The sequence below is a fragment of the Thamnophis sirtalis genome, unplaced genomic scaffold (assembly GCF_051295495.1).
Source record: "Thamnophis sirtalis isolate CommonGarterSnake01/CBP01778 unplaced genomic scaffold, rThaSir2_p1.2 scaffold_3, whole genome shotgun sequence".
NCBI classification, from domain to species: Eukaryota; Metazoa; Chordata; class Lepidosauria; order Squamata; family Natricidae; genus Thamnophis; species Thamnophis sirtalis.
This window is the reverse complement of record NW_028261383.1, coordinates 102,612,179-102,639,658: the sequence shown is the minus strand read 5'-3', so window position 1 is coordinate 102,639,658 and position 27,480 is coordinate 102,612,179. Positions and strand designations below refer to the sequence as shown.

Below are 27,480 nucleotides of genomic sequence, written 5' to 3'. Positions count from 1 at the left end.
GGAATTCTGGGAGTTGAAGTCCAGACGTCTTCAAGTTGCCAAGGTTGAGAAACACTGATTTAGGGTCTGCTCAAACTTACAACAGTATTGAAAAAAGCAACATGGCCATTTTTCACATTTATGACTGTTGCAGCATCATGGTCATGTGATCAAAATTCAGATGCATGCCAGCTGACTTGCATTTATGACCATTGCAGTGTCCCAGGGTCATGTGATCACCTTTTGTGATCTTCTGACAAGCAAAGCCAATGGGGGAAGCCAGATTTACTTAACAGCCGTGTTACTAACCTTAACAACTGCAGTGAATCACTTAACAATTGGGGCAAGGAAAGTTGTAAAAACGGGGTAAGATTCACCTAACAACTTTCTTGCTTATAAATGGATATTTTGGGCTCGATTCTGGTCATTAAGCCGAGGGCTACCTGTAGTTAAATGAACAAAAAGAGTGGAACTTTGAAGAAGAAACTTTGAAGTCCAGACGTCTTCAAGTTGCCAAAGTTGAGAAACACTGATTTAGGGTCTGCTCAAACTTACAATAGTATTGAAAAAAGCAACATGACCATGATCACTGCAGAAAAAAATATATTTTCAAAATGAGCATATTTATGGCTCACAGTATAATGGGGGAAAAAAATCAGCACAAATATTTTTTTAAAAAATTAAAAAGGAACATTGAGTATGTCCAGTTCCTCAAGAGGATACAGGTTAGGTTAACCATACAAACTCCTACATGCTCCTATCATATTCCAGTATGTTATTCCAGTCAAGAAATCAAGCCCTTCCTGACCCAAGAATGTGAAAAGTTGTGTCTGCTCCTATGTGTGTAACGGCATCTTAATCACCAACAAAGGACAGCTGCAACCACAGTTCACTTGAATGCTATGATCAGATGCAGAGCAAAGTAACCATTCAGCTCTCTCTGCTGGTATAAGATGCTGAATATTTTATCACAACCCTTGGCATAAAATAAGATCAAATGTTTTTACAGTATCCTTATTTGCAGGAAGCTCCCCTTTCCATGCCTGAGTGTGGCAGGTTGTATGTAGAATTATTTCAAGGCAGAGATCGGTGCAGTTTTTTAAAAAAACCTTCTAAACTTCTAAGCTTTTGTAGTTTGGATGGACATGTAGGACAAAGGGCCTCTGGTATCACAAGGGATTTTACAGTTTTTAAATGCAAAGGCATATGAACTGTATGGCCAAGGTCTTGGAAATACAATGGGTGCAGTGGAATGATTGTGATGGCTGGACAAAACTCTTGTGTTCCTCTTGCGAATCACAATCACAAAGAGCCTCAAAGTAAACTTAAGAAGGGAAAGATAGCTTGACTGAAGAGGGATGGCAATTTTTCCATTACTAACCCTCTTGCTCAATTCTGCTCTTCATTTTATCACCACTGATAATGATAGAAGTGGTACATTTAAAGACTATACCAAATCCCTGGGGACCAGCAAAAGCCCCAAGCAGCTTTCAGTGTCTTGTCTAGCTGCTTCTAAGCTCTGGACATCTGCCAGAGTCACACACTGACCCTCCTCCTATTATTGGGTACCTAAAGGTGTAGAGAAGATTTACAAGCCAACAATATTGTTTCATAAACAGGTAAAATTTTATATTCATGTAAAACAGACCAAAATAATAAAAAATATATACACACGCGCACTACAGATCACAATACTAGAGAATATTAACATACAGAGAAGTGCAAACTTCCCTCCCCAATTAATTGGCTTTTAAAGTTTATTACAGAGATTAATCTGGCTTATTCGAAAATGTGAAATACAGCTCACATCATGTACTACAGATATATCAAGAAATTCTAGAAATCTGGAAACGTTTTTTTAAAAGCTTTTTATACAAAGGGGAAAGAGAGTGCCAGCAAAAATTCAATGAAAACATACATTTGTCACTCCAATATCAAAAAGCATAATTATTGGTGAAGACAGGAAAGTCTATAAAACTACCAGCCATTTGTGTTAAGATCTTTTTTTTCCCCTCTCCATTTTAAAGTAGCATTAAAAAGGATAAAAAGTGCACACACACCCTTATAAGGCACGAACAGATTTTCAGAACAAATTAAAAAAGAAAAAGGAACAAGCAGTAGCGAAAACTAATTGCTAAGTAGCCTCCACTTCTTAAATGTTGTGTCAGCGTATGAGACTTCCTTCTGAAACTTCAGTAAGCAGAACTGTGTTTCCATTTAAGCTTATGACTACCTCTGAACCTCTGTCAGATGCTGCTTCATTTGGTAAATCTTTTGTAAGATAAAGAAGCCCCCTTTTCTGCCTTGGCACCAAACATTTTGCTTTTTGCAGTTATTGTAGGCATAAATTGCCAGGAGGACATATGTTCACTTAGCTAAATCAGTTCCAGTGCAAAGGTTTAGGGCAAATGCTCAGGTAGATTTTATATTAAATGGCTGATGATTAAATAGACTCAAGTGACAGTTCTGAAAGAGATACTAGGAGGCTACGTGTTGCTGAGAACATCGATGTTGGAGGTTGTAAATAGCACCCAAGTGGGGAAAACATCCTTGGATTTATCATACCAGGCGCAATGTGGAGTTTTGTACTGTTAATATACTCCAGCCCCTTGACCAGGCCTGATTTCTGAGACTACCCCATAAGAGCAGCAAGAACAAAGGAAGTCTATAACATTCACTATTTTTCATCGCAATCCTATTGCTGGGAGACATGCTAGAACTACACAATAGCACTGTAATACTAAAAATCTGTAGTAACTATTAGGGATCTGCAAAAAATTCTGGATCTGAATAATCTCATACTGACCTTGTCCGAATACACCACCTACCAAGTTCTCTTGGTGTGGAACTGAACATTCCAAGAATTTTGGAAGAAGTTTGAGCTCAAGACACTTCCAAAATGTTCAGCTCAGCCAATTCACATTTAAAATAGGGTGTTTTGAATTTTAAATGTTTTGCATATCCCCAGGAGCAATCTGTAGAAGTTGTGATCACATTAATTTAGAAACTCTCTGAGAAAGAACTCTCTAATCAACGGTAGTGAAAAAGTAGCAAAAAGTCAAGGAAAATAATGCTGCTGATTGAGCCAGAAAATTGTCTACACGAGTAAAAAGTCACAGTTCACGAAACCACTTCTAGCAAACAATTATCTTAACTTGTGAAATTACTCTTGACCAAGCATTTAAACTTACAATGAGATAAAGATGATAGAGATGAGCTTCTTCCTCTCCAAGTCTAAATGTAGCATCTATGGCAAGAATGAGCAAACTACAATCCATGTGTAAGCCCTCATGTTTTTCATTCCAGGATTACACTGTCAAAAATGGGCAATGTAATCTGAAATTACACTGGCATTTTAAAAAATTTAAACCAATTTATCAACAGAAAAAGTGCTAAAATATTCATGCTAAAGTTCTGTCCAAAAGTTCGAATCTGGCAATTCCAGGGTTATTATAATTATCATCATTCTTTTATGGCCTTCAACAGGCAGAATAACATTTTTTCTTAGAAATTTTTGCTTGTAAATCCATCATAATGTGGTCTCATTTTAAACAGTGAAATAATCTCACTTATCCAGCTTTATCATGTACTTAGGTGACAGCTATGGCTTGAAATTAAAGTCAGCTATTGTCAAGTTATTGTAAGAATCCAGAAGCTGCTGAAAGCAGCCTGTGAATACAAGCGTGGGTGATTGATTTCACAACTCACTATTTATCACAAAACTTCGATCTAACATTCTCAGCCATTTTTTCCTAATAACTGATTGCACATGTGCGCACGACCCCAGCGCATGCGCACACGACCCCTCCCCAGGCTCCGGAGGCTTTCCTGAAGCCTGGGGAGGGCGAAAACGGCCTCCCCTGGCCCTCCGAAAGGGCGAAAAAAAATCAGCTGACGGCTGGTGTGCCACCAAATATGGCTCCACGTGCCACCTGTGGCATGCCTGCCATAGGTTCGCCATCACAGGCATATGTTATCCTTGCAATTTCATCAGTTCCTCTAGTACAGGTATTACAGGAACAAGTCATAAAACAGTTTAAAAGCAGCCTTGGCTCCCATCAACTACATATCCGAATGTAGTAGTTGTGGTAAAGGTAGAGCTTGATGGTAGATAAAATTCTATTAGTCATTTTGCTGACTAAATAGATAGGGTGCAACTGGGGATTAATATTGCTAGAGCCTCCAAAATCAGTGGTAAGGACAAGCTGACCTCAGACTTCAGCGTTTGAGAAGGGCAAAAAATAGGGGAGGGAGCAGGATTTGAGATGTTTTCAAGTCAGTCTTGACTCCTGGTGATTGCCTGAATTAGTCCCTGCAGTTTTCTTCTCTGTTCATGTAGCAATAAAATAGAATTAGTTTAGAATAGGGTTCAATAAAGTAAAATTAGCTCGTCTGGTTTACTTCCTGTCTGAGGTACCTGGGAAAAGTCGCATGTACAAGTGGTCCTTGACTTACAGCCACAATTAAGCCCAAAATTCCTGTTGCTAAATGAAACATTTGTTAAGTGAGTTTTACCCCATTTTGCGACCTTTCTTGCCACAGTTGTTAAGTGAATTAAGTTATTAACATGGTTGTTAAATGAATTTGGCTTCCCCACTTACTTTACTTGTCAGAAGGTTGCAAAAGGTAATCACAAGACTCCAGGCCACTGCAACCATCATAAATATGAGTCAGTTGCCAAGCATCTGAATTTTGATCACATGACCATGGAGATGGTGCAACGGTCATAAATGTGAAAAATGGTCAATAGTGACTTTTTTCAGTGCCATTGTAACTTTGAATGGTCACTAAATGACCTGCTCTAAGTCAAGGACTACTTGTATTTTAATCACTACACTAAACATGCTCAGATTCGCTCATCGGAAATTTAAATTTTCAAAGATTGTTGAACATTGGAGCCCTCCAGAACAGTGTACAAGACCACTCTCTTAGAAAAAAAGAATCCACAATTGGGCCTAATTTAGTAATTCCCTGATCCTCCTTCACATATTATTCAGGTTATAATTCAGCACTAACACTATAACCAAATTTCATTTATCTTTTTAGCATAGGTCTAATAATAGCTTGAAAATTTCTTTTCCCGCAAAGAGTGCCAAGTAAAAAAGCTTTTCAATTTCAGTAAGATGCCTCCATTGTGGAACAGCAGACAACTTCCTGGAGCGGAAGATATGAGTTGGACATTGCTACATACTTTGTTGACAAAAATCTCTGGAGAGAAATGAAGGAAGATATCAATCAACTGTATTTATAAATCATAAATAAGAAAACACTGGAAGCTTCAAATTCTACATAATCCATTAGCCACTTTCGTCTGCAACTTAATTAAAAGGACACCTTCATGTGTTACACCTTACAGATGCTGGGCTAATAACTATTCACAGCCTCTTATCATAAGCTGGTGGATCACATATAATAAGCCAGGACTGGTTGCTTATTCCAAGTGATCTGAATTCACACAACATGCTAAGCCAAAACCAAACTAACAACATGACACTGCTTCTTCTGCCTGCAGAGGCCTACTACTTTCTACACAACTCTCCAAATCAGAAAGCGCTTGTTAATTGCTCACTAGAAAGGCTGGAAGTATCAAGTCACACAGAGGTGAAAAATGAAATCCTGAGGGAATCTTTATAGCTCTGTGTGTATGCCACTCTCCCGAGATGCCTTGTTCTTGATTTCATAAACTAAGCCACAACTTCTTACATTTGGAGAAAAAAATGAGTAAGTCCATGTTGTAAACCAAAAATAAAATCTAATAAACATAGATTTATGAAAATATCGCTACTTTTATACATTTGATTGGGAGTAATTGATTGATTAGATCATTCCTATTCATGATCTTGACTTATGAATAATATGAAAAATACTTTGAAATTTGCAAAGTAGGTAACAGAACATTCGTGGTCTGTTACTCCTGCAACCCAAAGTAAGAGTAAATGAAAATTTACTCTCCTTTTTCCTATTTGAACTGGCTTACAAATCAAACTAATTTTCACCATTCCTAGGCTTAGTAGGAAAGAATCCCATATGTTAAAATTGGTGTAGTGACTTCTCATTTATCCTGCTCAAGGTAGGTCAGCTGCATATTTGAGTGAAAACAACGCACAAGATCTTTTTGGTTTTCTTTAGGAATCAACACGGCAATTGTATTAGGACTCCTCTTCCCCGGGGCCCCACCCTTATCCATCGGAGCAGCATCTTTCCAAAACTCTTCCCACTCTGCAGCTGTATACTTTCAGCCTCTTACAAAGACAGAGTGTTTCCCAGTTCACTTAATTTTCCCTGATTTGTTTCTACTGGTCAAAACATGGAAATACAGACAAGAGTCACTCAGCAACCACTGACCAGCACAATACCCATGAAGCAGGGACAGTAAGGTGTGGCAATCGTTAACAACATTCTTCATCCTGCTCCTCATTAATCACGCCCTGAGGGGTGGGCTGAGGTCAGGTTAAGGACGGTAGATTTTGATAATGTCTTTAATGACCCGTCGGCAGATTGGACAGCAGGCATTGAGCTGTTTCTTCAGTTTAAGACCACAGGTGTTGCACAGGCACATGTGTCCACAGGTATAGATCACCACATCCACCTCGTTGTCAAAGCAAACCGTGCATTCTCCATTCTTGCTGCTTGAGGGTTCTGGAGGTGAGAACACAGGAGACACTGGAGGACTCAGAGGAGAACTTGGCGCAGTCACTACATGGGATGAGAAACAAAGGAACTGTGGTTAGAAACGTCACCTCCTTTTCTACCAGTCAGGCTAAAAAGGAGTAATTCAAACCATTTTTTCTAATGAGAAGAAGAAGCTTTGTAAAGTAAACATTAAAAAGGCAAAAAAGACGGGGGGGGGGGGGAATGTTATGTCATTATACCGTAAAGTGAAATCGGACTGCTGGGCAGAGAGGACAAACATTAGCCAGGTACTGGAAACAGTTGGCCAGATGAAAGGGCATTAGAACAAATAGAAGATGAATTTTATATAGCAGTATAGCCCTGTTTTCATTGAAAAATGTTGGCTTCTACTAAAGAACTTCTTATTCGTGTGCCAAAGATGTGCATGTCATGAATGGAATTTGGGATGGCTAATAATTACACAGCATGAATGCTTGTTGTCTTGAGGGGGGACGCATGGGTGCAATTTTTAACAATTGTTTAGTTCATTATTTGTAATGATGTGTTTATAAAAATGGAATGTTTGTAAGGTAACTAGTAACATACGTGCTAGTCGTTCCTGACTCTAGGGGCGGTGTTCATTTCCATTTCAAAGCCCAAGAGCCAGCGCAGTCCGAAGACATCTCCGTGGTCATGTGACCGGCATGACTAAACGCCAAAGACGCACGGAGCGCTGTTATCTTCCCACCAAAGGTGGTTCCTATTTTTCTACTTGCATTTTTACATGCTTCTGAACTGCTAGGTTGGTAGAAGCTGGGACAAGTAATGGGAGCTCACTCAGTTATGTGGCACTATGGATTCGAACTGCCAAACTGCCAACCTTTCTGATTGACAAACTCAATGTCTTAGCTACTGAGTCCCTAGTTGGTATGTTTGTACCAGCCTTTTATTAAGGGTATCTACTTCCGGCTACCTAAAGATGCTTCCTAGTTGCACATTCTTCTGGTGCAGAAGAAATGATCATGATGATGAAATAGCATTAACTTTTAATCCAACTGTGGCTGAGAAGATGTGGATTTTGCATTTTACGCATCTATTTGGACTTTCATACAGATTTTAATAGTGTATGATGAAATCACATTGAATTCTAAGTTTCACTGGATAATAGGATAGTAGCAAACAAAACACCCTACAGTCATTCCCCACATGACTTCATTTTTCTGGTTGGGGATCACCTTTTCTGATGGCCCAAAACTATGAGCTAAAGTCTCAGTCATGTTTGTAACACAAGTTCTTGCTGACTGTATGCACATTTTGACAAGCACACTCTTAAATAAGATGAATATATTGGAGAAAACCACACTGAATGCCTTTAAAAATGTTGGAATGATTATAAAGGAGAAATTTTTCCCCCTCCAATCTAATAATTGTAGCCCAGAAAGTGCAACGGAAGAAATAACCATCTTGTCTCTCCCATCTCTCTCATTTTCCTCCTTCCCCCACATTTCTTTGCAATTAGATTAGTAATTGATAGGGAGATGGAACCCAATCTATATGGATTCTTTCAGGCAGTAACCATCAGTGCATTGGGAAACTAAGCACATGCACATTTGTTCTCTCTTTCTGAGGATCAATCAATATTTCAGGAAATCCAATGAACTACCATAATATGTGAAGAACAAGTGTGTCCTGGTGAAATATGGCATGTACAGAGTCAGCAGTTTGCTGGATTTGCTGTCTATATTTATTCTCTACCAATAAGTTCTCTAGCACTAGTTCTGACAGATGGAGATTTTCCACTTAGTTGCTTGTATCCCTGAAATGTTGTTCCTTAGCTCTGTCAAGTCATTTCAGCTTTATTGGGCTTTTGTTGCGGCTTTTATAAAAGAAGATTTGTGCATAACCGAAAGACATCCAATGGGGCACTTAAAAGCAACCTCAGGAAATTTATAATGTTCTTTCCTCTCAACAAAAAGCATGCTATGCTTAGCGCAGTTCAGCAAGCCTTCTTTCAGATAGCTCAGCCCACACAGCTTGGTTTATACTGTATTTTTTAGGCTACTGAATGTAAATATTTCAAATGCAGAGATCAGCAAACGATCCTTACCGAGGGATGACTCAGAAGCCGATGAAGACCGGTTCACGCTGAACGCCATATCCGAATCGCTGTCATATTGTGAGCCTCCAGGGGATCCTGAGGGGGAAATGGTCACGGGGCTGGATTGTACTGTGCCTGTGGGGGGGGGAAAGTTCAGTCAGCTGCACAAGTTGGGTAGGAATCGCTCAGGAACAAGTGCTCAATTTGAGTTCAATCTGGGAACACGAGAGCAACTTCTATTTCAGTTTCAGAACAGTCTTACACAAATAATGGTTATTAACTACATTGTATTTACTTTTTAGCAGGTTTGTTTGTTTAAGCTGGTGAGCATCCTCTATTCTAAAACAAGATTCTTTTTCATGAAGGAAGGCATGTCTCAGGATAATGTTGAAGGATCCAATCTGAGTCGGCCACGGGGACCAGAGGTTTGTCTTCTGGACTTCTCATTAGAGAGAAGTTCCCTGAAGATGGGCTCCAGCATGAGTCCGAAATTTCAGAAGACAATATCTCTGGTCCTGGTGACTGATCCAGATTGGATCCTGCAAGATTCACTTTCCTCCTAGACCTTCTTTTTTTTTCTTTTCTTTTCTTTTTTTTTTGGCTTTGTATTCAATAGTAATATTGAACCAGGAGAGATTCAAATTCTCTTTGTAAGATGAAATGGATATTTAATCTAGCACACTCTGATGCAAGGGAAAGATTTCCCTATTCTTCTAAAATGGCATTCTGTTGTGTTCTGGCAAACAGACACATTATTAAAATGTAGCCCCCTCGCATCACTAATAAGGGTACATCCAAAGAAGATGAATATTAGCCATTATAGATAAGTGGACCCCCTCCTGTTTCAATACCTGATATTAGAGACAATAAGGAACAGTGTAGACCTCATGTTCCATGCTTAAGCACCCAATTCTCCTTTTCTGAGAAGAGGCAATTAGATAATCCCGTGGTTGATTACACATGGCAATTCCTTCTACACTAGTAAATCCTACTCCAGAACCTATTATTTTCTCTCTGTTAAACAATCCCTTCAGTTGCACCAAATGACTTGTAAGTCCTAGCAGTGGTGCTAGAGAGCAATGCTAGGACTATCACAGATGCTTGCTATGGTACCTTCTTCCGTTCTTGTACTCTGGTCAGATTGGATACAAATTCCTTCCTTTCTGCCTGAACCTAGTTGGGTGAACTCAAAAGAAATGGCAACTAGTGCAGGCTATTTGGCTTCAGTTTATAAAAAGGAGTTAAAAATACATGCTTGACAAACAAAAAGACAGTTGGTTCTGTCTTTTTAGTCAGGTATAACAGAATAACAGAGTTGGAAGGGACCTTTTCTAGTGCAACTCCCTGCTAAAGCAAGAAACCCTATATGATTTCAGATAAGTGGCTGTCTAATCTCTTCTTAAACATCACTAGTATTGGATCACCCCAAAGATATAAATTCATATTTTAATCATCCTCGTACTTGTGCTCATGAAACTTCAGTTGGCCATCAAATAAAAATACAAAGAGTTTAGCCAACTGGCTGTTGCAAGCTAAAAATAAAAAAGAGGATCTCTTCAAATGGCTGTTAAGGGTTTTCATTGTTTCACTTTCTTTATATCATTCTGGCCATTGACTTTGAGGCTGTACTTACTTACCTAATATTTTTAGCTGATTGATTACACCATGGATTGAGAAGAAAACCCACAGCGATTGTGAGGTATCTACACACATCAGCATCCCACGGCTCATCCCATTGATTCCATGATGCACTTCTCCATTTGGCAAAAGCACAAAGTTGAGGATGTCACCATTGTTGAGGACAGGGAAACCTCGGCAAACCACCCAGTACTCCTTGCGATCCAGAAGAAAATCTGGGTCTGCTGGGAGCTCATTTGTCCGTAAAGTACCAGGATCACAGGAAGTGATACCAAACGTGAGGGCCCCATAATATGGCAAGCCCAGGTGTCCCACTTCCACAAACAAGCTTTCGCCGATGTGCAAAGGTCGGTCGGAAAATACCAAGGTCCTGTTGCTTTCCTGCCAGTTGGTGCAGGCAGACATACGATCCTGAGAAAAGTTAATATCAGGCCCATGAGTAGGGTGAAAATGAAGATCTGTGTCTAGAAAGGCAGGCACAATTTGCCCAAGCTGCCTCCTGCTTGGGCAGCAGGGGATTGTATGGTTATCGGTGGGCAGCCCAGGCATACGGCTCAAATTCAGATTTGCAATTTTGGCAACCACTTGATTGTTCTCCAGCTCATTGTTGTTAAAATTGGCCGAATCGTGGTTGCTCTGAGGAAGGCAAGTGCTGAGTCGTGCGTTGCTCAGACGGGTGGAGGTCATGGTCTCAGCAAACATACTATCTGTAAAGTGAAGCCAAGATTACAGATAAAGTTACAAGGGGTGCCCCGTTCAGACTATTGTTTTGAGCTCCATTACGATTAAATCTTTTTACTTTAGCCCATTCTGAGTAGGTTATTAATAGTTCCAGCTCTATTTTTGTCATACACAAATGTCAGCGGTATTTTATACCAGTCTTTCTGAGTTTTCATAGTTTCAGCGTAAACCAGTTTGTTCTAGTGGTTTAAGGTTGCAGTCTGGAACCTGGAAGCCTCTGAATTCTAATCTTATCTTAACCATGAAAGCCAGCTGGGTGATTTTGGGCCAGTCACTCTCTCAGAGCTCATCTCATCTCACAGGGTTGTTGTGGGGGAAACAGGAGGAAGAAGGAATATTAGCTATGTTCACCACCTTGAGTTGTTTATTAAAAATAACAAGGGCAGGATGTAAATTAAAAAGGAAAAGCAAAGTGGAATTGAAGATGGAAGCATAGAATTTAAAAACCAGTAGACTTGGGGACTGATCTTTTTTGAATTCCAGTTCCCATCCATCCTGGTTCCTACCAGTGTGGCCTGGATACATATTAATAGATGTTTTGATATTATTTTTTATATTTGCACTGGTTATTTTATTTTCTATTTTATCTATTATTGTCCACTGCCTAGAGTCGCCTTTGGTGAGATGTGCGGCTACATAAATTTGATAAACAAAGAAAAAATGAATCAGAATAACTTGTAGTCCAAAAGTACTGGGAGGCTGAGGGTCATAACTTATCTACCCTTGCATTAAATTAAATCCCAGAAAGTCAATTTAGTAACTATTTCCCAATTCATTCTAGTAGTTCAGTATATTCTTAGCATTCTCTTCAGAAGTCCTTGTACCTTGCAGCTGCTTCTTTTTCAATCATAAAAAAGAGTGTATCAGGAGAGAAGTCTAATACTATTTACTCCTTCCTCAAACTTGAAGAATTTTTTTAAACCTTCCCTATCTTCCTCTGCCTTTGTTGTTGCCCCTCTAATTCACCAAAGAGGGGAAAAACATTTACAGATCATTAATAATATATTGGGTAATACACTGCACATTAAAGCAACATTTGTGACCTTCAAGCATACTAGATTCTTTGTTATTGACTTGCCATGTGAGCAAGCAAGAGACTGTCCTAGAGCTACTCACATCTGATATCTTCAGATGTCAAAAAAAAAGATGTTTCTCATCCAAAAGCAATAAAACTGGAAGCAGACTGCCCCACAGTAAGCCATTCTTCTCACTCTAAGTGTCACATCTGAGAAAGAGGGAGGAGGCGGCACATTGAGATTGTGTAATAATTTGTCAAACGCTTAGGGTGCTTCTAGATAGAACTACAAAGCAGAAGGCATAGTACAGTATTTTAGCTTTCCTTCCTCTTTTCAACTTTTTTCTTCCTCTTTCATTAGTGGTCAGAAAAATGTTGCAAGACATTATGGAAAAACAGGGCAGCTACAAAATGCAAGGCTACAACTTCTGGCTCTCTTGTCCAATTCCATTTTTTCTTTTAGACAAGGCACAATGAAAGCCTTGTCTGGAAGCATGCTCGGCTCTCTAATTTTAGGCCACTCTGTGCATAGTATTCCACTGAAATCATAGCACAATTTGTGGAAATAATATGGACAACACATGAAGTCCTACTTGTGGATGACCTAAACAGGAGATAGGATAGGGTGGTCTGACTCTTGATTTTTTGGTGGCTTTTGATATAATCAACCATGGTATCCTCCGGAACTCGCTAAAGGAAAAGGGGGACACTCAGTTACTGTGGTTTTCTTCCTTTCTCTGCATTTGGTTCATATTAGTATTAGTTGGAGGGAAGAAATTGAGCCTAAAACTTTTGATATATGAGGTGCCTCAAGGCTCAGTAGTTTAGTTCTTTCTGGTCCAGAATACAGTAGCATTCTGCACAAGCAGTGATGGGAAAGTCTTGCTGTGGCAGTACAGCAACCATGGTATGTGAGCTATACTAGCTACCAATTGGCTTCTAGGGCAATTCAAGATGCTGGATATCACCTAAAGGTAAAGGTAAAGGTTCACCTCGCACATATGTGCTAGTTGTTCCAAACTCTAGGGGGCGGTGTTCATCTCCGTTTCAAAGCCAAAGATGTCTCCGTGGTCATGTGTCTAGCATGACTAAATGCCGAAGGCGCACGGAACGCTGTTACCTTCCCACCAAAGGTGGTTCCTATTTTTTTTACTTGCATTTTTACATACTTTCGAACTGCTAGGTTGGCAGAAACTGGGACAAGTAACAGGAACTTACTCCGTTATGCGGCGCTAGGGATTCGGACCACCAACCTTTCTGATTGACAAGCTCAGTGTCTTAGCCACTGAGCCACCGCGTCACTACAAATCTACAAATCACCTACAAAGTCCTATTTTTCATAGGATCTAGCTATTGAGAACCACCTGGTTCCTATAATGTATACCTTTTCTGTTCTGTGACAGACTTGGCTTGCTTCAAGTCTTCTTGATTAAACAATGATCTAGTGAGACCCATAAAGTGAACCTTCTCTACTGCACCTGCCCTTTGGAATAGCATTCTCCTAGAGGTATGTAGCTTGTCCCAGCTAGCTTGTCTTCAAGTGCCCTTTATTACATCCTGCACAGAACCAGGATATGATAGTTCAAGTACATTATTATCATTTTATGCCAATATTTCTTTTTAATACAAACTCCACAAGGAGTGGAGAAAGAATGAAAATAATGGTTTTTTTTTTCAATTTCCTTTTACAAAAAACATTGGAATATAAGATGAAGTCTGGACAATAAAGTCACTTAGATCTACTTTTTTGAATTGCCCAAGGCCTGATGCGGTGTTGTTATTTGGAAAGTGTATGGCTCTTGAAGAAATGAACAGGGAGTTGTGATTGTTGCTTCAGTGATCTGTTTATTAGGTCCATGTTTCTGCTGATTGGTAAAACCTTCCTGAGATGTGATATGGTTGAATACATGTGGTGGTAAATTCATCTTTAAAAAAGTGGGTAAGGATCCTTATTTTTGTGTAAATTGTTGGGGTCATCAGACTGCAACTAGTCCTTAACTTATTGCTGGTTACTTAGCAACCATTCAAAGTTAGGATAGATCTCCGTAGGACTACTTACAGGCCAGATTCAAAGTTATCACAGTCATTTGCAATAGCCCACATTTATGTCCATTTGCAAAGTTTCATGGTCACATGACCACAATTTATGGTTTTAGGTGGGTTTTTTTTTTGCCAAAAACTGGAATTTATTTCTGGTTTCCAGCAAAAAATGTACACACAGGATTCATTTAACAGCTGCTGCAAGAAATTTGAAAAATCAGATGCTTTCATATGGTGATCTACTTGGTTCAAGTAGTTGTTACCAGCATGACTTACAGCATAATTGAGTACTACCTGTATAGATTCAGAGGACTCTGGAAAGAATTTATTATCTGGACTTGTTTCAATGAGATTCAAACTGAGGGATAATATGGAGGTAGCACTGATCACACTGGTTGATGATTTTTCACAGAACTGAGATGAAGGAAAAGTGATTACCATGGTTCTTCTTGATCTCTCACTATCTTCCAATAGAACTGTTCATGGTAAAATTTTAAATTAGATATGGGGTTTGAGAACAAAGGACATAATGTTGCCAATTTTTTTAAAGCCAATTTTTGTTAATGTTTACAGATGGGAAGAGATTCAGCCCTAACATCCTGGTTTGCAAGGTGCCTCAGGGTTTGATGTTCTAGTTTATGTGTTTAACATCCACATGAAACAGTTGGTTAAGTCATATACTGACCTGGGGTAGATATTATTAGTGTACAGTATCTGATATCTATGGCTGGGAAGGCCTTCACACAGATTCATCTGATTGATGAAGCAAATTCATCCTTTCCTGGAACAGATATTCCTTCTCATAGTCACTCATGTCTTGATCATCTTGAATGTGGATTATTGCAATGAATTCTACCTGGGGCTACCCTTGAAAACCACTTGGAAGCAGCAAGTGACCCAAAATGAGCAACACAAGCAGTTATGAGATATTCATGGATGTAGAGAGCCACAGAAATGGCCTTGAGAAGAATATTCAAAAGTCATTACAGACACAAGTGCATAAGTATTCTGTACACTCTGGAAAAGAGACAGTAGGAGTAGGCTTAGGTTGGCTCTTCAATGACTCAACAGGGTATATCTTATATTAATAAAACACAGCAATTCCTGTGACATTGGTGCTCTATTCTGGTGTACTTCATAGGTTGGCATCTAAAGCCTCTCTATGTGAGTAAACATATTAGATTTTTGCATTCAATTTAAGATACTGGCCATTACCTATAAAACTTAATGGCATAAGGATTGTCTCGCTCCCATTATTCTTGCCTAGCCCCAAATTTTTGACAAACTAGATATGCTTATTATCTGATGGGACTTCGGAAGTGTGTCTTCTATTTTGGGCACCAGAACTTTAGAACTGTATTGCTGTGATGGTTCAATGCCTCAATCTTGCAAGATTTATAAGAAAAAAATATTTTTGAGATAGGTTGGAATGTGTCCATCAGATGTGGAGTGCCAATTTGGGATAATGTATGCCTGTTCTGCCCATTATGTCTTCTGTTATAGTTGTGTTGTGTTGTATCGTTTCATATCGTATGTTAACATTGACAAGAATCAATGTTGGGTTGGAAGGCCTTAGAAATCAAATAGATGGAGTCAGGTTTAAAAAAAACCCAAGTGGTACTGTTTTTTTTAAAAAAAAATGGCCTTTACTTTTTACGGATGTGTGTTTAAACCATAATCTGACAATTCCATTAATGTATTCATTATATCATCTATAGAACATCACATAACATTACCCTGAAGCTAAATTATCCTCTGCAATCATGTCTATAATAGCATGGACTCTTTCCTTATAGAGCTGCAGAGAGATTCAGTAAATACCAAAAAGGTAAAACAGGGTGACTGGAAGCAGCTTTAGTCAGATAACCCATATTACACTAGAGGCATGTTCTGAGGGCACTTGAAACTGCACACTACTTCACAAGCATGAAGTAAAATCTGAAGCAGCAATCACGATCCCTAATTTTCTGTAAACATATCCTAACAGACTTGCTTAAAAAGACAAAAGTAGGAATTGTATTTCTAGGTGGGATGAATGAAATCATTTCCCCCCCTAAACTTTCCCCCTAAAATTTTCCCCTAGAAATTGGTGATAAGAGAAATAAGTTCATGTCTACATGAGATAAGAGTCACAAAGGAGGTGTGAGTGAAGGAGAACAAAATTTCCAATCTCTTAGATAAAAAAATCACAATACTGTTCATACTGGAGTTTTCCGATAGACAGAAAAGTGGTGTTTCTTTTCTACCTAGGTGAAGATCTTACTTAAAAGTATGATAGGTCTGGAATGTAATGTGAGACTCATAAGTAGCCTTTAAAAGAGATAACAAATATAAAGCCTACACTGCAGAAGGAGGAAGAGGATAGTTTTTCTATGATCAAGATGTATACAGCTAGCATCCTAAGAAGTCAAAGGATGAGCAAACAAAATTTTCTTTCATGTACATGGCCTTCACAGTCACTGGTATATATGATTCCAAAAGCTAAAGCCTAATTGAAACTAAGAGCAAAATTTTTCAACCTTATCAGGAAATAGAAACATGTTATGAAGCAACACTACAAACATTAAACCTTTGCCCACACATATTTATTATTGCATAATTTAGTTAAAATCCAAATTGGTCATATTAGGGAACCCAAAGGCAGATTTCCATAGGACTTCTTAAAAGAATATTTATTTGATTATATCCTGCCTCGTCTTCTGGAGTTCAGTACTTCCTTTAAGGAACCAACTTCTCACATGCTATATTTGTATTAGTGTGCAGCTTGCTGTTACATGCATGCTCAAGAGATAGCAATGAAGGCTTCCTACACTCAACTCACTGGGCTTGCATGAAGGCTGGACTGCTAAATGCCATCTATACTTCCAGGCTAAGATAGCCTGCTGAATGAGATATTTGGGATCTTTCCAGCCCCTTAATGATGGCTCCACTTCTGGTCATCTGATTGAGCAAGAAGAGGGTGGCTTAGAACAATGAAGTCACCAACATTCCGTAGTACAGGCCAATGACCACTTCTGGAGGGGTATCACAAGGACTTTTAGGTGAACATTTTTATCCATAGTCCTTGTTAGAACCTGCCCAGTTTCAGCATTTCTTTTGTCAGCTTTGTTAGCAGCTTCGTATATTGTCCAATTCTGTTCTAATGGGAAGATAGGCAAAGTCAGTCTCCCCCCCCCCCCCAACATTCTGTTCAGGTTAACAAAAACCTACAAAATGTAAATTTTTGCTTTGAAAATAGTCAACCTCTTAAAAATTTTGCAAGGCTTTCTTCTGTGAAATGGAAGTGAATATGTTTGCATTCACAACATGTTCAATCAGGTCAGTTGGAAGCCTGGAACTACTACCAGACATCACTCTGAAGTTTGCTAGTTTTAATTTTGCTCAATTTTTGTGGTTTAATATTGGATGAATCTAGGCCACTTCATTAGTTTATTGTCAATGTAAACCTAGACAAAGGGTTAATTTTTAAATGTGTTGGGTAAACAATATTTCAGCACAGTGAAAGAATTGGGTGACCCAATGAAAATTGGCACCTGCAATTTATATTTTCAAACAGGTAGCAGCTTCACTTAAAAATGCCTTTTTTTCAAGAAGCTAACTGAGAGAATAAGATTGTTCATCTTGTGACCAAAGGCCAGTTCAAGAAACTACAGGACATTGGAACTATAAATGGAATGTGCCCTACTTTTTATCAGTAATATTTTCTGACACTTCTAGCTTCCTACTTCAATCAAAATATAAACCACAAAGGGGGGTGAACAATCTGCAGCAATCTTATTTCAAATTCAGAAATTCAATTCGGTTTCCTTGCCAGCATATAACAGTTCCTGTGTTTTTTAAGATTAGCATCTAGAAGGATACACCTACCTAGTATTTGCACTTCATGAGTGATTCCATAGACATCTATCAGCGCCCAGAGAGGACCAGAGACTTTGACGCCACAGTGAAACAGAATTGGCTCTTCATCGTTAATGCTATAAAAAACTCTACCCTGGCGATCAACCCAGAATGCCAGGACATTGTCTCTTAGTGCAAACCTCTCTGGCAGAGCTTTAGCCCAGAAGCCTGGTCGGGTTACCAGATCTGGACAGGCATATTTTGGAATGTCACCGGCATTCATCTGTGATGGATCGTGAATTGTGAAGCCAAAACGCAACGCTCCACTCCAGCCATGGTGGACAGATACCAGCTTCAGACGCACTTTCTCATAGAGGTGAATAGGACGGTTAGTGAAAGTGATGCCATTGCAGAAACTGTTCCTTCGGATGGCCTTCCGAGAATGGGTATCCAGGCGGATGTTTTTTCCTTTGGCCTGGAAGTGGAATCGTGGAGGCTCAGTAATGGTGAGGACAGATCGCCTTTCATGGTTACCGTTGGGCAATGTGTAATAAGGCCTGTGGGATACGGGACGAGCTTGATGACTGGTGTCTGCAAAAAGAGGATGGAAAAACCAGTTATTTAGAAGTGTCTCATAAAAACCCTTGTAAAATAGGCTGTAAACCTTTGTTTAGTGAGATTTGCAAGCTCTGTGCTTCAGTGACAAGAAATTAAATAAAAGTGGATATTCTCTTATTTCTTACATTTGCAAGATTCTTTGTATTTTGGCAAAAAAAAAATTCTGTTGGAAAGACTACCTTTGATAGCAATAGCAATAGCAGTTAGACATATACCGCTTCATAGGGCTTTCAGCCCTCTCTAAGCGGTTTACAGAGTCAGCATATCGCCCCCACAGTCTGGGTCCTCATTTCACCCACCTAGGAAGGATGGAAGGCTGAGTCAACCTTTGAGATGATATGTAACTTGAATCAGAATTTTAATGCTGTTAACTAAATTTTGATATTGAATTAACACAAGTTAGTAATGGTGTAATTGATGGGACATTATCATTTTATTGCTATATAGCAGCAATCCCCAACCACTGGCAGTGTTGGCGCAGAAAGGTTGTGGCGGAAGGGGGTATGGGACTATTTTGTATGTGCGTTTGCCACTTGTACAAATGGATCTCTGTGCGCTAGTCCACCATTTGCACAGCCTGGTTCCAATGATCTGGGGATCACTATTGGTCTGCAGACCTGGAGTCGGATACTCCTGCTATATAGAGCCAAGGTGGCGCAGTGGTTAAATGCAGCACTGCAGGCTACTGCTAGATCAGCAGGTCAGCGGTTCAAATCTCACCGGCTCAGGGTTGACTCAGCCTTCCATCCTTCCGAGGTGGGTAAAATGAGGACCCAGATTGTTGGGGGCAATATGCTGACTCTCTGTAAACCGCTTAGAGAGGCCTGAAAGGCCTATGAAGCGGTATATAAGTCTACTGCTATTGCTATTGCTATTGCTATATAGCATTTAAAAAGACACTGTTCAGGCAACTATTCTGGTTTCGCAATAAATATAGGCAGTTGATTTGCTGAACATTTTTTTCTAATTCATGAAATATTTGAGGCAGTTGCTAAATAACCACCAAGCACCACTTCGGTCTTCAGAATTCAGTGATATCTTTAGTTCTGGGCGCAAACATTTTCTGTGTGCTACCCAAAAGGAACCTTGTCTGATTTAAGAGAGGAAGAAAGAAATGTAAAAGAAAGTTACAATGCACATTACGTGTTGTTCTTTTTATGACCCATCCCTGCTAGCAAAAAACGTGGCTGGATCACGGAGGATGCATGCTCTTTGAAGTGCTTTGAATCACTAAGGCTATTTTCAACCTATCTACTCCAAAGCAGAAAGGAAATTTGGTAATTCTGAAACAATGGAACATGCTATTCTGTTTCAAGGGAATTTTTTAAAATCACACAAGTATTCATCTCCTTCAGGATATCATGTCTATCATTTAAGCTGGAAGAATTAGTGCACAGATATTAACTTATTTAGCGGCAACAGTTGATTCAGGCCAAACAACTACACATTTACCTCACCTAAATGTACAAAAGTCCAGGAGAAACATACCTTTTAAAAAGTAATACCTACTTACTCTGATGTACTTTTTCAACTCTGGATCCAAAGTACAACACAATCCTACAGAGAACTGGTGCTTCATACTTTCCATTTTATCGTTAATAATCTATATGGCATGGAATAAATATGTCCTAACCAAACCCTTGTTTTGATCAGTCACAAATAGAGCCTACATTCTACAATTGTATCTATTAAAACCCACCACAGATTTGTATCTTGGGACACCTGTTAATACCTGAGACGTTGGGTGATAAATATATCCCCATTGCTAGGAAAAATCTTTCTGTTCTTGTGGGACAGATTTGTTGTATATGTTTTATTGATTCCCAATTGATCACGATTTTCATGAGCATATGCAGAAATTTGACGAACTGCCTCCTTATCCCTCTTAGAAGCCCAGGTTCTCTGTAATGTCACTCATTGAAAATATCACCATGTCCTAAACCATCCTTGTCTACTATCTATCGATCACGATATATATATCATCTGAACTTTTGACTCCTCCTATTTTACAATTCAGAGGATTGGATTCTATCACACTTCAAATCCAAGGCCAAGAATGGTGCCCTGGCTTCTTAAAAACATTTCAAAAGAGCTGGTTATGCAGCTAAATGGAATTTTTTATAGACTGTGTCATAACAAAAAGACAGCATCTCCTCTTTTCTAATCAAAAAGTGAAGGGCTTCATAAAATGTTTCATTCAATCTTGTCAACCGGTATCCTTACGGTTCCTGCCTGATGTCTTTCCCTTATCAGCTCCATAAACATTTTCAAACTTATAATCTACTACTTCCATTCATTTATCACATATTACTATCATAGTAAATTTATTTTTCTATAATATCAGTTTGGCAAGCAAGAAAATTATGGGCTTTATATAAAGATTACATTTTTTCATTTTTCATAGGAGTAAAGTAATCCTTCACCAGATATGCCTTCTTCCAAAATCTAAATCGACATTCCAAGTGATTCAGGACTTTCTATTACCTATCTTTTTCCCCAGTCTTGATGTAAAGAGATTGCTCCATTCATTTGATGCTTACCTTCTATCCGGGTCAAACAATTAAACAGCATTTAATTTGGCTAAGGTCCATCTAAAACACTGGGCCCCTTTTCCCAAGATATTCCAAATGGAACAATTATTAAACTTTAGTAATAAAATAGCTAGTCATGCATATGTATGCGTTACAGAGATCAGGATAAAAATGTGTTACTTACGTACAAATGAAGTTCTTTGATGGATCGTCTGTGAATTCATGCAATCTATGCATTTCCTACATTTAGTTTCAAATAATCTCATGTTCCTTCTGAGTTCCAATTTCTTGGAAATTGAACTATGTGCTCATTATGCCCAAAGAATGGGGCTTCTACTAAAATTCTATGAACTATAAAAGATTCAGAAGAGGCGGTGCAAATATGTGAATTCACAAAAGCACATTCAAATAATTAGTTACAAGTAAATAACCAGTTCTTTTAAACTAGTTTCAGATCTTGTAAAAGATAAAGATTCCCCTCGCACATATGTGCTAGTCATTCCTGACTCTAGGGGGCGGTGCTCATATCAGTTTCGAAGCTGAAGAGCCAGTGCTGTCCGAAGACATCTCCGTGGCCATGTGGCCAGTATGACTAAACACCGAAGATGCACGGAACGCTGATCTTGTACTTCAATATAAATAGTATGAATTATTCCTCATCTGATTGTTTCAATATTTAAATATGCGTATATAATGTCAATCCTGAACTATATGTTTAAAAAATCCAGAAATAAAGCTATGTGAAGCAGTTCAGTACATGTGAGACCTGCTAAAAAAAATTGGCTGCTTTGAAACTGTTTTTGTATGTTTCTAACTTATGATTTTGTCTTATGACAGGAACACTGTAATGGCAAGTATTCAGTAATTATTTCCACTATTTGTAATGAATGACGCACACCACCCGTGAAGCCTGAATTTGATTGGGATGTGGGGGTTTAAGACAAGATTAAAGGTTTTTTTGCAATAAACTGCTATTATTTTTGTAATAAAAATAATCAAGAAATATAGCTTTATCATTCTGGCTACTATAAGTAGTTCTGATCCAACTACTGAAAAGAGAAACAAAATACATATTTCCTATACTCATTAAAGTATACACTGAATTATACTTGTCAACATTTCAATCTGAGAAATAGGGCTATGGCTAATTTAATGTTTTGTGCATTGTACAATGTGCAAAAGTTCTGATTGCAGACAAAATAGAATAACCTACAGATAGGAGGCAACTGATTAGGGTTATTAATTTACTAGCTGAATACCCGTGCTCCACCACGAAACTATGTGATCGGGCTTGATAAATAGACACAGCTTGAAAATTAATGAGAAGTTACCATCGACCTCTCCTCTTCCCTTCTCTCCCTCAGGCTTGCCCCACAGAAGCCTCCCCTATCCTATCCCCTTCTCTCCCTCAGGCTCCTCTCCAAGCTCCCAGCCAAGAGGCCAGATGAGTCACGGGCTGGACATGCCAGGGGTGGGTTCCTCCCGGTTCGCACCGGTTCGCACAAACCGGTTCGTCGGTGAACCCGGAAGTAATTAACTTCCGGGAACGCCGGTACCGGTCCTGGCCCCTGTCGCTGCAAAGCGCCCTTTTGCCGGCGCGTCGCAGCTCACTTGCTCATTCCCCTGCCCATCCGCAGCACGTTCCCTCGCTCCCCCGCCCATCCGCATTAAGCCCAGCCTGCCGCTCACTGATTAGCTGGAGTCCAGCCAATCAGTGAGCGAGCTGGAGGCGAAGCGAAGCTTTTTTCGTGCTTGACCTCCATTTGAAAATTCCCTTCGGTCTTCGCTTGCTACTTCCCCCTCAGGTAAGCAACAAAGCCCCAGCAGCGGGACTCAGGAGGCTTCGGGTGGGTGGCGGCGGCCCAGCTTTCGTGAGGGAAGGCCTCCAGGCCTTCGCTCACGAAAGCTGCGGGCTCACGTGCACTACGCGGCCGAAGCTGGGTGGGGGGCGACGGTAGCGGCGGTGGTGTTAATGGCGGCGGCGGCGGTAGTGGCTGAAGTGGGGGGTGGCGGTAGCGGCGGTGGCGTTAGTGGAGGCGGCGTTGGCGGCTGAAGTGGGGGGGCGGCGGCCTAGCTTTCGCGAGGGAAGGCCTCCAGGCCTTCCCTTGCAAAAGCCGCGGGCTCGTGTGTACTACGCAGCCGAAGGCAGGTGGGGGGGCGGCGTTAGCAGTGGCGGCGTTAGCTGCATTAGCAAGCCACTCCCATCCGGTCATATGGGTGGCAAGCCACGCCCACAAAGGAGGCCACGGCCACCGAGTAGGTTCGAACAATTTTTGAAACCCACCCCTGGGCCATGCCCATGTCCAAGTTTTCAGGTTGGGAGGGAGGGTAGAACGTCTAACTCCTTAGAATCACAGCGTGTTAATAATAATATACAAAATACTAATACTCTGATAGTCATTTTGAAAAATCATTGGTTACCAAGCACCTAGAAGCCAAGAGAAACATATATGCCAAATTTCAAGTTTGTAGGTTTTACGGTTCTGGAGATTTCATGATTCCTGCATGAATGTTTTCGCGTTTATATACATGTAGATTATTTTTACCTTTATCGGGTATCCTTAAGAGGCTGCAAATTGATCTGACTTCCAGCAAAGGAAATATGATAAATACTGCACTGATAAAGTATATCAAAAGTGTCAAATTTGATTTGAGGGCCGCATCAGGATTGTGTTTGACCCCCAGCCGGGGCAGGTAAGCGTGGCTGGGGTGGGTGTGGCCAGGGTGCATTGCCCTCCTGAGATCCATTTTCACACAAAGGCCGGTCCTTTGCTGTTTCCAAGGCAGCCCTGCAGGCCAGATCTAATCACCCCGCAGGCCGCATCCAGCCACAGCCTTGATTTGACACCCCCAAAACAGATAAAGCATATCTAGAAAAAGTCAATATAATGAGGAGGGGGTAACAAAGGCAGTCTAGGGATTATAGCATGAGCTGTTGAAACCACATTTATTGATTTCAGTCATCTGGGGCCTGTTTTTGTTTTGTTGTGGGACCATACATTGAAAAATCTAACAGTTCCAAGACATTTCTGTCGATTGGTATGAATGAGTTATGGAAGGCCATAGCTGAGACTGCAAGTTAGATATAAGCATCACTGAGAGCCATATATGCTTACTATTGCAAGGAGAAAAATACTGATAAAGAATTGGTTGCTCTCAGAAATTAGCATATTTTTCTGTGTGTGAGTTTTTAAAAAAATATGGGAATATCACTCAACCATTTGGTGCCATTTCTGATATGCAGTGTGAAATAGTTGTCCCACTTTATAATTCTAATTCTTTCACTTCTTCAAGTTCAGCCCACATTTTTTTTACAGAAGAAGGAAACCATCTCACAGTCCATGTTTAGATTAATGAGAAAAGAAAAATGCTGCCATTGTTGTCCCAAGTAGCAGTACTATTTATTCTTCTCTTTCACCTCCCTCCAATCGTATATACTATCAATGAGACAAAGAAAAGAAAACTTTACAAAGTTATATTTAATTTACCGGAATTGATAGGGGAGACTCCACCCAGTAATATACAATGCAGACACTCTTGCATTACTTCAACATTTCAAGTATGCAAAAGTCACCCAATTCTACAAAGCAGATGGGAACGTAACACAAATGTCAATTAAAGAATGCTATGGTATTTAAAACATTTTAATTTTCTTTGTACACTATTGCTACTGCTGAGCAATCAAAGTGGTAAACAGCATTAATGACAAAAAAAAAAGAAAATATTGCAAGATAATAATGCAGTTTAAAAAGAACAAAATAAATATTACAGTCACCTAACACTGTAACATCTGCTGAAGGTGATATGTCTTTCGAAACTGTGTAAACGCTGAGAAAATGAAAATCTGGAAGGAGTGTTCTCATAAATTGAGAGTAATACCGGAGGAGAACGCCTTAGAAATTCAAAAGCTCCAGAGAATGGGGCAGGGGGTCTTTCCTGCCACTCTGAAAAACCAGATAAATTATAACAGGTGGGTTGATCTACTGACGTTTTTTGCACTGTTGAGTTTAATCCAGGACTAGGGTTACAGAGGGTCATTAAAGATTATGTGGCCATGATATCCCACTTAATTCCAGAGAACATATATTAAGTGGAAAAAAAGTCATGACAATTTCAAATATTGGGGATTACCAGTTTTAAAAAAATCTTCAAATATTGACCCATTAGTAACTTTAATTTCTGGTTTTAATTGGGATTTAATCTGGTTTTTAAGAGAGTTATTGCTTTTATTGACTTTTATATTTGTGTTATTGATTTTGTTGTTTGGTTTAATTATGTGAGCCATCTAAAGTCATAAATGAGATGGGGGGGGCTGGCTATTCAAATCAAGTCAAAAATACATTGAACAGCCACTAAAATACATTATGTGAATTTTCAGAGGAACCAGGAAGATCCAAGTAAGTACAATTTTTCTGAAGTAAAAAACTGTCCTTGGCTCATGTCCTTTCTAGTTGTATCGCCAACTTAGAGATGCTATTTTTGTTCATCTCTGTGTATATCCCAGTTACTTTTGCAGATTTCCAGACAATTTTGTGGCGTTTATCTCTTTCTGTGAAAACAGCCCAAGGATACAATATTCTGCCTACAAATCCGTGCATAAATCCAACTAAGAACAGTCAGGTTTATTTTCAAATTGGCAAGCTGAGCAAAAGGTATTTGACAGCCAGTTCTGTCCTTCGTGGGGCAAGGGGATAGATACCAAATATGCGAGGACAAGTACTAACAGCACAAACACTGTTGCCAATATGATTGCTCCAGGGATAGATAAAGCAGATCCAATCCAGTAGTGGGTTGCAGGCAGTACGCCCTGGTATAGGCGTACCGGAGCCTGCCTGGAGCACCAGGTACCATTCCGGTACGGTGCTCCAGAGGGCCCACCCGCCTGCCTGAGCCCCTTACCTGTTCTTTAAAGGTTTCTGTGCATGGCACATACAGCGCCTGCGCGACACTCCGCCAAGCAGCTGGAGCGTCCCAGAGGCGTCGCTGGCAGGCACGACATGCGTACGCGCTGCACGCGTCCATATAGCCAACGACGGTTGGAACAGGATCCGGAACCCACCACTGATCCAATACATAGCTGAAGTTCTATCTCTCAGGAGGCCATTTGGGTACTTCCATAATGTAAACATGCAACCAAAAATAACTGAAGAAACCTTTCCAAATGCAGCAAAATGAGATACTATACTAAATGAATAACTGGTAAGAAAGGTTTTGAGTTCTGCAAAGGTCAGAGTGTGGGTCATTAACCAATCTCTTTCCAGAGAGTCAGTCAGAAGCCCTGAGGGGCCTTAATAATTGACAACTTTCTATAAGAGAAAACATTTCAGCCACAACTTGGGAATTTCACCGGCTTTAACACCTAACCGCCTAACTACGTGGCAGACACGAAGAGGTGAGAAACACCTGCTCTTTCAATGTTCTTTTTTGAAATAATAGCTGTTAGAACAGCAAAAAGCACACAATTTTATCTGTAAAGATAAAATCAATAAACAGAGACAACAGTTTTAAGGTATTAACTTTTCCTTATATTTACTTACAGGGCAAAGAGATATGGAGAAAGAAAGACAGTACTTTGTTGAGATTACAATAGAGAATTGTAATAGATTGTAATAGAAAAACAGTATTTTGTTGTAATCTCAGTTTCCCAATTAATGGTAGTCTGAAGATAGGCTTAATAGGAAATACCCTCTGGCAACTGAATAGCGGAAGTTTTAATCATAAATTGGCATAAGGCTATGATAAAGCCAGTCTTGAATCAAAGGCCACGCAGTAAAGTCGTAAACTTACAGTGTTTTATGACTAAGTTGAAACTGATTTTCAGTTATCACTTTCTGGAACTCAATTCAGTATATCTTGTGTGCTTTCACAAACTTAATCCATGTTTAATACCACTAGAAGCAAACAATTTGCATCTGCCCCTTAGATGTTTAAAGGGGCACCTTGCTCTAAAATGCCCCTCCTTCTCCTCTTTTATCCAGTAAGAGATGACAAGTATGGTACTATTGTCACAGACAGTTTGGCTCCAGTGCCATGGAGAAGAAGGTGGGATTCAATGGGAAACGTTTTAAGAAATATAACCTTTTGTACAGAAACAATAGTGCTTCAGTTTCATTAAACACGGTTCACTATCTTGCACTCTATAAATGTTACAAAGGTGTTCCCAAGGAACAAAAAATATGTGCGTAATTGTCTCCAGGGTCTTTTGTATAAGCTGATTCATCTTTGCTAATAAAGAGAAACAGAACACTTAGAAACACAGTTTTTTTTTTAAAAAAAACACTATTTTCTATGTATTTATTTATGTAGTATATGCATGCAAAGAATCTGACTATGTCAAGCGAGATGGAAAAGAGCTGTATAGCCAAAATGCC

At 39.6% G+C, this 27,480-nt stretch overlaps 1 protein-coding gene across 1 annotated transcript in view; it reads right to left on the bottom strand.

Annotated features, from left to right (window-relative positions):
- Window positions 1-1,583: 1,583 nt before the first annotated feature.
- The window catches only part of NEURL1B (neuralized E3 ubiquitin protein ligase 1B), a 62,651-nt gene continuing 36,754 nt past the window's right edge, over window positions 1,584-27,480 (bottom strand). Inside the window, exons 2-5 of the mRNA XM_014063239.2 lie at window positions 17,991-18,551; window positions 10,327-11,034; window positions 8,699-8,824; window positions 1,584-6,675 (exon numbers count right to left, since the gene is read on the bottom strand). Of these exons, the coding sequence (XP_013918714.1) occupies window positions 6,431-6,675; window positions 8,699-8,824; window positions 10,327-11,034; window positions 17,991-18,551 (1,640 nt within the window). The 3' untranslated portion in view covers window positions 1,584-6,430. The remainder of the gene's footprint in view (window positions 6,676-8,698; window positions 8,825-10,326; window positions 11,035-17,990; window positions 18,552-27,480) is intronic.